Source organism: Gracilinanus agilis, chromosome 2 (genome assembly GCF_016433145.1).
Source record: "Gracilinanus agilis isolate LMUSP501 chromosome 2, AgileGrace, whole genome shotgun sequence".
In the NCBI taxonomy this organism is placed as follows: domain Eukaryota; kingdom Metazoa; phylum Chordata; class Mammalia; order Didelphimorphia; family Didelphidae; genus Gracilinanus; species Gracilinanus agilis.
In genome coordinates this window covers 323,608,280-323,621,773 of record NC_058131.1, presented here as the reverse complement: position 1 = coordinate 323,621,773, position 13,494 = coordinate 323,608,280, and the positions used below count along the sequence as shown (strand labels likewise).

Below are 13,494 nucleotides of genomic sequence, written 5' to 3'. Positions count from 1 at the left end.
TAAGGTACGTTACCAACAATCGCTACTTCTAGATATTGTCATCATATATTTGAAATACAGTTTTGTGTTATTTGGCTGGGTAGGTGGTATGTGGGATGAGATTCAGTGTGTAATTCACGGACTAGTATTTGGCTTGAAATACCAATTCAAATACCCCTTAGTATTAGTATTCCCTCCCCCCCCCCACCAATAAAATTTTAAGTTTCCCTGACCTATTTTCAAAAACCTTGAGAAGAGTTGATCTATATCCTGGGGAAAAAACCAAACTATAAGATAAGCTGAAGGAGGGAAAGTACAGTGAGTTTCAAAAGAATCATAATGGTGCCAGCCTGGGAATCCCATTATAGTTATGGGTTTTTCTTGATCATGGGGGTCTTTAGGGGTATATAATGTTGAAAATCACACCCTCGAGACTGTGAATGCCACAATTCCCCCTTCTGTGTGATTGGTCAGAGGGGAAGAGGAGAATCTTGCATCAGGATTATCATAAAAGTTTGTGATTGTATCTAGAAGAAAAGATATATTTTTGCTGGAAGCAAGCCACTTGTGTGGGCAGAATCCCTTTTCTTTCCCTTCCTCTTCCCTTCCCTTTTCCCTTACTCTTCCACACCACACCCCCTGCTCTCCAATGTTTTCTCCAAATAAAACCACTTTTCTCTGCCAACATCTTATCAAGTCTCCTGTCTGCTCATTAGAGTGGGGAATAAAAGCTTACCTTCTCAAATAGATCATGTATAAAGAAGTATAGTAGCTTTTATAGCTACATAACACATTGAAGATTACAAAGTATATGATTTGAATAAATTACAAAGGGAAATTTTTTAAATGACAATGATATACTGCAAAATATTTCAGAATGTTCCTATGAAAATTATTAAACTTGAAATGTGAATTCATTCAATATTTTTTGACTGCTTCCTACATACAAAGCACTGTGAGGAACTACAAATGAATCTCAGCTATAATCTAATTGGGAAGATTGAGAAATTAGATAAGCTTTTAAAATGACACGAACTGAATTTATCATATAACAAAATCAGGTAAGCAGATATTTTAGAAATCATTTCAACCAATAATTTATCAGAACCTATTAATACAAGTTGACTTGTTTTAGTAGAGAAGTATAATATCTATACCAGAATTTACCTCCATAAAATGAAAATAATAATATCTCTATCTACTTTTCAGGTTTGATTCAAGAAACAAACTAAATAAGATGTTTGTAAAAGTTTTTTCATGACAATGCAATGATATAAAAAGTAAGTTATCATTATTAATAACCTATTTCTAAGGTCTGTGTTAATTTTTTGCTATTATTAGTGTATGATATAAAGTGTGTTTGTTTCTCAAGAGTAAACATTTGGCCTGTGCCCCCAATGTCCTTGGGATAGGGGCTCTAGTTGACATCCTGGTTGACCTAATTGGAAAAGGGATGACTAGTCTGTTTTTGCAACCAGGCGTTACATTTGCCATTAGAGCATCTGCCTTTCTCATGAGGAAAAGAAATAAACAACTGCTTTTTTTCATTCTCATCTTCTGACACCAGATGCTTTTTATATTTTTGAGTGGGTGGCACCTGGACCTATTTTTTTTATCCCATTAAGTTGGTGCATTGGCTGGGAATCCTGGAATGGTAGAAAGATCCTTGGTTCCTCCTTTTGATGGACAAAGGGCATCCACCAGTTATTTTGGCCACCACCACCACCACCCAGCCCTAGGGTCCCTAACAATCTCCAAGTGTGAAGGTATAAGGAGGTAAGAGTAAAAAGCAAAGAAGTTCAGGACCAGAGAGCTATGACAAGGATCACATAAGTTTGTGCACACAGGCCCACATCCTGAACCTGTTGAGATTTTGCAAGAATGAAATGTCCTGGCTAGTTCACAAGATAGCCTTGATTGGTGAGCCTAAAGTTCAAATGACTAGTACTCTAGTTTGAAAGCAAAACTAGGGTCTAATTCATAAGACATCCCAGATGCCTGGTGAATCTGGGAGTGAGTGAATTGTATAATTGTTTTCCTTCAAATTCAGAAACTATTATCTTCAATTTTTTTCATTCTTTTGATTTTGTTTTATTAGGTCTTGGTATCTCGTAAAGTCATTAGCTTCTAATTGCCCAATTCTAATCTTTAAAGACTGAATTTCTTCCATGACCTTTTGATCCTCCTTTTCCATTCTTCCTTTCAAGTTGTTCTTCTCTTCTGATTTTTTTGCATCATTTTCCAGCAGGTCAATTCTGGCTTTCCATGTCTGTGTCTGTTTCCAGGTAACCTATTTTGCTATTTTCTTTTTCCCATTTTTCTTTATCTTGTCTTATTTGATTTTTAAATTCCTTTTTGAGCTCCTCGAGAAGGAGAATCAAAAAGTCATCAAAGAAATTCAGTCTTTAAAAATTAGAACTGGACAATTTTGTCAATCAAAAGAATGAAAAAATTGAGGATAATATGAGATACCTCTTTGACCTGGAAAATAGACCCAGGAGAGAAAATTTAAGAATTATTTCACTACTCAGAAGTCATGACCAAAAAATAAAAATCCTAGCCATTGTGTTATAGGAAATTATCCAAGAAAACTGCCCTGATATTTTTGAACAAAAGGGTAAAACAGAGAATGAAAGAATCAACAGATCACTTTCTGTATTAAATCCCCAAATGACAATTCCCAGGAATGTTATAGTCAAGGAGAAGATAATATAAACTGATAGAAAGAAACAATTCCAATATCATGGAACCCTAGTCAGGATTATATAGGATCTGGCAGCATCCACATAGAAGCACCAAAAGGCTTGGAATATGATATCCCAGAAGTTAAGGGAACTGGGTCTACCATCAAGAATCAACTACCCAGCAAAACTGACTATATTCTTTCAGGGGAAAGTATGGTCATTTAATAAAATCGAAAATTTCTAAGCATTCCTAAAAAAAAAGACCAAACAGAAAATTTGATGCCCAAATACAAAATTCAAGAGAAGCATAATAAGGTAAATAATAAAGAGGGGGAAAAATTTAAGGATGTTAATAAGATCAAATGGCATATATTCCTACAGGGAAAGATGATCTCTATAACTCTTAAAAACTATTATCATTATCATAGTGGCTAGAAGAAGTATACATATAGGGTGCAGTGGTAGTAAGCTGGTTAGGATAATATGTAAAAAATATTAAAAACTAGGGATGGAAAAGAGGTAAAATTGGGTAAAATATATTACATAAAGAAGTGAAGGGTGGGTGAGGGGGGTCAATATAATGGAAGTGTGGAAATGGAACTCTTCCCTCCCATTGTGTTGCTTTGTTTTGATGTAATCAATCAGCAACATTTGATGCAATCAATCAAGGACCTGAAGAACCTTTACCATTGAGATGTGCAAGTATAGAGAGGCCCTCAGAGAAAAGAAGGTGAAACTACCAAGATGGGAAACTAATCCCACAGGCACTGCCCCCTGTGTGGTGCCAGACAAATTAAGGAACTATGATTGGTTTCTGAGATATGACATGAGAGAGCTAGTGGATGGAGAAAACTGCTTATAAAGGTGAGACCAAAGCTCTGGACTGGCACTTTCACACTCTTCTGGCTGACCCTTAGAACCTGAAGGAGCGCATGTCGGTGGTGAGCTTCAATCCATCAGAATGGTAGATAGGGTATTAAGCTAGCTTCCCTCTACCTCTTTCCTACACTTCCCTCTCTTTACTATCACTACTTTGATGTAATAAAGCTATTAAACCTACTAGCAGCCTCATAATTTAATTGTAATTATTACAGAAATAAGGAAGAGGTTGGCAACACATAATACTTAAACCTTGATCTCATTGGAATTAACTCAGAGAGGGAAGAACGGTGTTATATTCAAACTCTGAGAATTGTTATTCTCACCTTGATTGACAAGGGAGACAGTTGAAGACATTGGAATGTTCCCAGATTCCTTGAGGACAGGAGCAAAGGCAGTTGGCCTCAGGATATAAATACCCTAATGGTCTTTGGTCTGAGGTCTTTGGTCTTTGAGTCTGACCATTCGGCTTTCATCTTTGATCTTTGATTTGAAGCAGTGATCTGTGGGTCTCTGACTGTGGGTCATCAATCCTCTCTGAATCTCCCTAGATATTTAGGCATTTGAATCATCATTAGCTATTAGGTATCTGGGCCCGGGAGGTGAAGGGAAGAAGGAAGGTAGAAGAAGAAGAGGGTGGATTTCCTTAAGGGTGGTTACTTCCTGAAGGCTGTGCAAGGCTGTCATATCACAAACTGATAACAAGGAAGCTGAGAGAAATCATCATATCTGTACCAACCGAGCAGATTGCCTTCTTTGGTTTGGCAGTGGCCAAGCTGAACCAGAGGAGGGTAAACACTAGCCCAGCTTACTGAAACACCAGCTATTAGTGACAGGGTCTCCTATCCCCAATCCATTTTTGATTATTCCTTTCCCTATTTAACATCAATAGATAAAGTTTTATTAAGTACCTTCCTGAGTGATCATTATATCACAACCCTTGGGAGGGAGCAATGCGGTCAGATAAAACATGATCCAAGGCTAATTAGAACCCAATATTAATAATTAATCCAACCCCAGGTGGGACCTGAAAGGGTTACCCATCTACCAGACCCCAAGGGTCCTGCCTGGGCACTGTTATATAGAAATAGGAATTATATCATTAGCAAAGGTGACTGAATTGGTGTTCCCCAGTCACTAGCTATCTAGGGAAATACAAGGCACAGCTTCCCTAACCAATATCCCCTAGGAGCGTAGTAGTATCAAGAGTCCTATTATTTTTTATAACAACAGTCAGATCCATTGGGGTATAGAATTATATCTTACCCTATAGAGAAGTAGAAGGGAAATAAGAAATGGGGTGTTGGAGAAGGGAGTAATACAAGGGAAGGAGAGGTTGGGGGACATTCAAAAGGCTCCATAGTAAGATGGGAATAATAAGGGAGGAGGTCATGGGAAGGAAGTAATATAAGGGAGGGGAAAGAGTGGAGACTGATTAAAAACAAAACACTGGAGGGGAAGGTAAGAGAGAAAGGAGAAAAGTTAAGTCTAAAGGAGGAAGTCAAAATGGAGGGGAATTCACAGATAGTAATCATAATGGTGAATGTGAATAAAAATAGCAGATTGGATTAAAAACCAGAATCCTATCATATGTTGTCTACAAGAAATACACTTGAGGCAGATAGACACACACAGAGTAAAGGTAAGAGGTTGGAGCAGAATCTATTGGGTTGCAATTGAGACAAAGAATACAGGTAGTAATTATGATCTCAGACAAAGCTAAAGTAAAAATAGATTTAATTAAAAGAGATAAGGAAGGTAATTACATCTTTATAAAAGGCAGTATAAATAATGAAATGTCAGTACTCAACATATATGTACCAAATAGTATAACATCCAGATTTTTAAAGGAGAAACTTAAGGAGCTTAAGGAGAAAATAGATAGTAAAACCATATTAGTGGGGATTTCAACCTTCCCCTATCAGAACTAGATAAATCGAACCAAAAAATAAATATGAAAGAAGTAAGGGAAATAAATGAAATAAAAATTAGAGCTAATACATATTTGGAGAAAATTGAATAGGAATAAAAAGTAATATACCTTCTTTTCAGCGGCACGTGGCACATGTAGAAAAATTGACCATATACTAGGCCATAAAAACATCACAAACAAATGTAAAAAAAAAAAAACAAAAATAATAAATGCAATAAATGCAGATCATAATGTGTTAAAAATTATAATAAGGGCTCATGGAGAGGCAAGTTTAAAACTAATTGGAAACTAAATAATCTAATTCTTTAAAACTGGTGGGTCAAAAAATAAACCATAGAAATAATTATTGATTTCATTGAAGAGAATGACAGTGAGGAGACAACATAGCAAAATCTATGGGATACAGCCAAAGAAGTACTCAGGGGAAAATTTATTTACCTAAGTGCCTATATCAACAAAATAGAGAGGGAGGAGATCAATGAATTCATCTTGCAACTTATAAATCTAGAAGAGAACAAATTTAAAATCCTCAGATGAAAACTAAATTGGAAATCCTAAAAATCAAAGAAGAAATTAATAAAATTGAAAGTAAAAGAACTACTGAACTAATAAATAAGCCTAAGAGCTTGTACTTTGAAAAAATACAGTATTGGTTAATCTAATTTTAAAAAGAGAATCAAATTAACAGTATCAAAGATGAAAAGGGAGATCTCACCTCTAATTAAGAGGAAATTAAGGTAATTATGAAAAGCTATTTTGTCCAATGATATGGCAATAAATATGACAATCTAGGTGAAATGGGTGAATATTTACAAAAATATAAATTGCCCAAAGTAACAAAAGAGGAAATAGAATAGTTAAATAATCCCATCTCAGAAAAAGAAATTGAACAAGCTCTCAAGGAACTCCCTAAGAAAAAATCCCCAGGGCCACATGGATTCACAAGTGAATTTTGTCAAACATTTAAAGAACAACTAATCTCAGTACTATTCAAACTATATGACAAAATAAGCAAAGAAGGAGTCTTACCAAATTCTTTTTTTTGACAAAAATATGGTACTGATTCCAAAGCCAGGAAGACCAAAAACAGAGAAAGAAAACTACAGACCAATCTCCTTAATGAACATAGATGTAAAAATCTTGAATAAATTACTAGCAAAAAACTACAGCAAGTTATCACAATGGGTAATTCACTTTTACCAGATGGGATTTGTACCGATCACTGGTCTAGTTGACCAAGACTGTTACTGACCAACCCCTGAAAATTATTATGAACAAATCTCATGCCTCTTGATGGTCCTGAACTATTTCTATATGGAATAGTTAGTTTGGGAATCATGAGAATTGTTGTTTTGTTGATTCTGATTTTTGATGTCTTGCTATGAACTGTGTCATAGTTGGTTCAGAACTCCATACTGTCATCTGTATGGCCCTGTCTATTTTCTTTCACTTTTTGTGGTATTGTTGAGAGCAGCAGGGATCCTTTACTACAGTTTCCTACATTTTGTCCATGCCCAAATTATCTGTTTGTCTTGGATTCCAAAGATGCAAAGAACACTGATGCTAGCATTAGAATGGATAACCATAGTTTCAAGTACAGTGATAGCTATTGACAAAAACATTGGTGACATCAGCGCTAAAGATGAGATGTGGAGGAGGTCAAGGAAGCTAGACAAAGTAATCCAACTCTGTATTGGAATGGAGTACCAAACCATAAAAACAGACTCATGTCCTTATAAATGAGAGGTTTTATGATTAGCTCAGCTAAGGGAATGGATCAGTTAGTTAAGGCAGCACCTCCAGGATCTCCAAGTCCTAGGTTACTTCAGCCAAATCTTCTATGGATCCTCCCATTAGAGCCTGGAGTGACAATGGCTTAGGATCTAAGACAAGTCATTGAGATAGAGACAAAATATCAGGAGACTAGCGCCTGGTACAAATGGGTCAGATATACCATTCATAGTCTGGGAAAAAGTGATTATGATGCCTATACCACAGGCAGACCTAGAGCCTGTTCCCTTTCCTCTGGGACTAGATGAATACAAGGCTGAATTCAAATGTGTGGTTATCCTCTTTTGAGAGCTAAATCCAGAGAATTGCAGTACACTGGCCACTTTATACCCAACCACTAAAGTAAATGACACAAGAGGGGTAACTCTGGCTAGAGGAGGATTCTGGAATCCTGGTACATGAATGGGAGACCCAGTCCAAAGCCTTGTCCAGTCCAAAGTTTGTACCCAAACCTGGAATGTGACTAACCTGACCTGAGTTTGCTAATCTAAATATTTCTCAAGAGGATCGTTGGTGGTCATGTGAGGGAACCACACAAATTCTGAATAGCTTGGCTGGGACCTGTGCCTTGGTACAGTTGGCAATCACAATCACAATGATATATCTGAAGCAAACTACTCATTTAGGTCAGTCAAGACTAAAGAGGAGTACTCTCATTTCTCCTCCTGGCTCCTTTGATCAATACATAGATTCAATATGAGTGCCTAGAGGAATCCGGGACAAGTTTAAAGCTAGAAACCAGAAAGCAGCTGAGTTCAAATCTCTCTTTTGATGTTTTACCATAAACAGGAATGTTGACTGTATCAATTACATTTATTATAATCAGCAGAGATTCATAAATTACACCTGAGACATAGTAAAGGGTTTGTCCCAACAAGAAAGCTACCAGTCAAGTGGCATGGGGAAATTAGTTCTAGACATGATGTTAGCTAAAGGAGGCAGTGTCTGTGTCATGCTAGGAGGGAGGTGTTGCACCTACATTCCCAATAATACTGCATCACATGAGTCAGTGACCAAGGCCCTCCAGGAACTAACTGCCCTTTCAGAAGAATTAACCAGAAACTCAGGAGTAGATACTGCCTCCTGGACCTCTTGTTTTGACTCACTTTTTCTTGGGCCCTGGACAAAGTTTATACCAATGATATTTAGAGTCCTGAGCATCATCTTAATACTCTCCTGTTTCATTCCCTGTGGAATGATTCAGAGAACTATAGAAAATATGTCTATAGTACCTTCCAAACCTTCCCTGCCCAGACAGATGATCCCAAGAATGATGATCCTAAGAAAACAAAAGGTCCAGAACTCAAAAAAGGTAAATAAGGAAGACTTTGATTTGGAAAGAGAAGCCGAAACTTCAAACATTCCACTCCAAACAGTGGAATGAGAAATCACACAACTAGGGGGAAAAAACAAGGGGAATTGTGTGAAATAAAATATGTGTGTTTCTCAGAGTAAACATTTGGCCTGTGCCCCCAGTGTCCTCAAGGAAAGGGCTCTGGTCCACATCTCTGTTGACCCAGTTGGGAAAGGGATAACTAGTCTATTTTAAATTTCAAGGAACTTTTGTTGACTGTTTATCTAAAGACTCCAGTTCAAGCCTGGGAAAGAAACTGATAAAAGAAAAAAACCCTCATTCAAGGGCAATAAATAATTCAGTTGCTTCCTTAAGAATATTAATTGAACACTTAAGAATATAAAATTAACTCTTAAGAATATTAAATGAACACTTTCTCTGTACCTCACCATACTCTGAATCCAGTTAGAATAACATGTGTTTAGATTGTAAATTCAGACCCCATGCAGGGACTGGACAGGGGGAAAAAGGGGGAGTCTTATGTTAGGAACCTTTAAAATGTCTGGTTTTGCACCCAGGAATTGCATTTGCCATTAGGTCATCTGCCTTTCTCATGAGGAAGAGAAATAAACAACTGCTTTTCTTTACTCTCATTTTCTGACTCCAGATATTTTTTATTTTTTGAGTGGGTGGCACTGGGTACCCGCTCTTTTTATCCCACTCATTAAGATTATCATCACCATTTTTTTTATCTTTGTGATATCTGTATCCTCCCAACACTGAGCTTAAACTTAGTACAAAAAATTTTAACTTAACTTTCCTGATATTAATATATTTTTATGAGTGGATTCAGAACGTATTTGTGATGCCAATTGACAGCAACTCTTGAATGCTTCCATGCAAAACTTTCCCACTTTAACTCTCTCAAGCCGTTGCTCACAGGTCTCATGGCTCTTTTGGGCACCATCATGGCAGCACTTCCGAACACGCAAATGTCTGTACTGAGCAGCTGTAATCAATAACAGTTGTACCCTTATTGAAGTCCTTTCAATGAATTCTTTATATTATTTTTATTAAAACCCTTACCTTTTGTCTTATAATCAATAATGTATATTGGTTCCCAGGCAGAAGAGTGGTAAGAGGTGGTAAGGACTAGGTAATGAAGTTTAGGTGACTTGCCCAGGGCCACACAGCTAGGAAGTGTCTAAGGCCAAATTTGAACCCAGGACCTCCCATCTCTGGGCACTCTTAACCTACTGAACCATCTCGCCACCACCTTCATGTACTTTAATTAACCTGCTATACATATGTTTTTCTAACCAGAAAATCAGGTGCCAAACATAAACAAAACTGCTCCTAGGAGATTGTGGTTCAGGGTGAATCTCACCATCTGCTTCCCCATGATTCTCCCCATTTCCACCCTAGGACCTTTCATGATCTTCTCCCAACATACATCTTGGTAACATTATGCTTAAATATGCAAAGAACCATCAAAAAGACAGCCTGATCGGATGGTTAGGAAGTAGTAATGACAACACTGGAACATTTAGGAACATCCAGACTTCAGAGGACAGCTTCACCTGATCTCTTCCCATCCCTACGCTGTCACCTAGACTTAAGAAGTAGCAAAAGTCACAACTATCAATGTAGCCTGAGGATTCTGTGGTTCAGCTGTTGCTCTGGTGCTCCATCCTCAGACTGCTGCCCTGGAACTTCTTGGATTTAACCCGGAGAGAGGAAGAAGCCAAGGACTAATCCAGCATTCTCTGATTCTTTAATTTCTGTCATTGATTTAGCTGTTTTCAGTCAACATCATGACAAATAGCATTGGAAAAGTGACCAATTAAATCATCATTGGATGAAGGTTTGGTGATGACTGCAGCATATCTGAGATCACTTGGCAAGTCTCATAACTCTTTGTAGTGTTCCAGAATTTTCTGCCTACCCCTTTGGTAAAGGGAGATTGGGACAGAGAGGCCCTTCTAACCAGTAGACATATACTTTGCCTGATTGGATCTGGACCCAAAACAAAGGTGCCAGTGGAGTTGCTAGTAACCTTGTCCTGATGCTGTTTATCTAATAAATTTATTCTAATATCCTTTTCCTTCAGGCTTCAGCTCAGTAGCCACCTCTTCCACATTGCCTTCTCTGATGACATATATGAAAGCATTTTCTCTCTCCTCAAATGCCCTTAGAACACATTGTCTGAATTTCTCCATCATTCCCTCCCTTGTAATATTCCTGCTCATGTATATGTTGTAACAGAGCCATGTTCCTTGATTAAATGTAAACTCTTTGAAGGCAAAAATGGAATTGATTATCCACTTAACCAACTTGGTTCTCTGCAAATAATAGGTAGCATGAACTCTGAACCTGTATTTGGGAGACCTTGGCTCTGATCCTAGCTCTGATATTAAATTACTATGTTTCTTTGGGTGCAGAACTGGATTTCCCTGAGCTTTGGGATCCCAAGTATACAAAATAAGAAGATTTGACTAGTTCTTCACATTTATACAGTGCTTCAAGGTCTGTGCCTCTAAAGGGTACAAGCTATGCAACATCCTTTCTAGAGGCAGGGAAACCTCTTTGCCTGATAAAATCTCTCAGCCAACACCCTGATGCTGGAAATCTCTTTCCTCAAAGGAAAGTCTTTCATTCCATGGGGAGACAGCAATTCCCCTGGGAATGGGAATGTGTTAGCTCACAGCCATATTCTAATTTCCTTTTCTCTTACAGGAATATATTTGCTATGACTACTCCCAAAGGCTTGTTGCTAAAGCTTAAATGAGATAGAAAATCTGAAATTGCTTTGTAAAATTTAAAGTGCTATGCCTATATAAGGGGACAGCAAGATAGTGCAATAAATAGAATGCCAGGCCTAGAGACAGGAACACATCTTTCTAAATTCAAATCCGGCCTCACACACTTACTGGCTGTGTGACCCTGGGCAAGTCACTTAATCCTTTTGCCTCAGCTTCCTTATCTGTAAAATGAGCTAGAGAAGGAAATGGCAAAGCACTCCAGTGTCTTTGTCAAGACAACAAATGGGATCATGAAGAGTCAGACAAGACTGAAAACAATTGTACAACAACTATATAATGTATAATTCTTGTTAGATAGTCAATAAATATTCATTGATTCATATTTCATTAATCACCATAACTACTGTAGTGAAAGTATAAGTTCATTTCTTTTCTGCTACTCTTATCATTGAAATAGTGAAATTCTTGAGATTGAGAAATGTTTGGGCATAAGTAAGTGGCCAATAATTATAACTGATAAATTGCCTAAAACATCACACACAGAGAGAGGTCCTGGGTCCAAGTCAGATAAAGCAGGGTAAAAAGTTAGTTAAGCTGTTTACCTGTAATAGACCATTTTTAAAATGATTCCCTAAAAATAGCAAAATGTATCATAGATATAAATACACATTTACTCTACTTACCAAGTAATTATAGAAGGCTATCTTGTCAATATATGGACTTCTCGGTTTAACAGTAATGCTTAAGTAATCTCCCACATGTAAAGGTTTGAGGCTCTCTGTCCAGTCAATATAAAGGTAACTTTTGCTGCGGGATGAATATGCTACTGCTCTATATTCTTTGACAGCCTGGTTTTCTTCTGGAAGATTAAGGTCTTCAATTCTGACCTAATGAAAGGGAAGAGTAGGAGATGAGGATGATAGAAAAACTTGTAAAAATATGAGGTTAGGAAACCAAATTTTTCATATCAAAAATGAAAAATAACTTGCAATAATTGAAGAGGAACAAAACTGCTAATTTAAAGGAAATAAACTCATTCTTAAATTTCTTAAATACTAAGATTAACAAAAGAAAAAATAGACCACAGAAAAAGCCCAGTAACAAGAAGAAAAACCTTGAACAAGTCATAAATAAAATCCCAAAAGGAAAAGATGTTCTAGGACCAATTGGTTTAACAAGAGAATTCTACCAAATAATAAAAGAACAATTAATTCCAATGCTGTCAGTCAATAAACATTTGTTAAGTGTCTGTTATATGAGTGGTGCTGGGCTACGTGCTAGGGTTGCATAAACTGCTTGCAGTAACAAGAAAAGCAAGCACCTTTCTTATCTGTTTCTTTGATATAAATATGGTCTTAATCACTAAACCAGGGAGAGGCAAATTAGATAAAGATGCAAATTTTTCAAAAAAAATTAACAAGTAATAGTTAAATTTAGCCACAAGAAACAATAAATTTGCTAATAAAATTTTCAATAAAATTTACAAGTAGGCGAAATTAACAGATTAGAAAGATTATATACTCTGGCTAGGTTTGTTCTATGCCAGGAATTCAACATAAGGAAGACTAGAAATATAAACCATGTTAATAATGTAAACAATAAAAACTAAATATTTTATTAATGAAAAGGCATTGTACAAACCCAATACTTGTTTCTATTAAAACTAGAAACTAAAATTCTAGAAATCATGGAAAAAATAAACCTTTTTTCAATGTAGTAAATAATATTTCTCTAAATTCCAGAGCAAATGTTATATGTAGTGGGAAATGGGGGAAAGACCTTTCTAATAACATTAGGAGTAAAGTAAGAATGACCATTATCACCACCACTATTTAATGTAGCACTGGAAATGCTAACCATAGAAATAAAGCAAGAAAAGGAAATTTGGAGGTATAAGGTTATGAAAGGATAGCTTTTTGCAGATGGCATGATGATATACTTAGATAAACTTAGAGAGTCAACTAAAAATTAATTTAAATAATTTCAATTAAGTTGCAATAGATTAATCCATGTAAACTATCAACATTCCACCTGCAGATAAATATTTATCTATATGTACAGATCTAAATATATAGAGAGGAATTATGATAACTGATAAATTAGATATAAATTTAAACAGATAAAAGTCTAAATATAGACTATATATATATATATATATGGAGAGAGAGAGAG

At 36.5% G+C, this 13,494-nt stretch overlaps 1 protein-coding gene across 1 annotated transcript in view; it reads right to left on the bottom strand.

Annotated features, from left to right (window-relative positions):
* C5 (complement C5) overlaps positions 1-9,962 on the bottom strand; it is a 163,900-nt gene extending 153,938 nt beyond the window's left edge. The window contains exons 1-2 of the mRNA XM_044659769.1: positions 9,948-9,962; positions 9,475-9,569 (exon numbers count right to left, since the gene is read on the bottom strand). Coding sequence (XP_044515704.1) covers positions 9,475-9,569; positions 9,948-9,962 — 110 coding nt within the window. The remainder of the gene's footprint in view (positions 1-9,474; positions 9,570-9,947) is intronic.
* Positions 9,963-13,494: the final 3,532 nt, after the last annotated feature.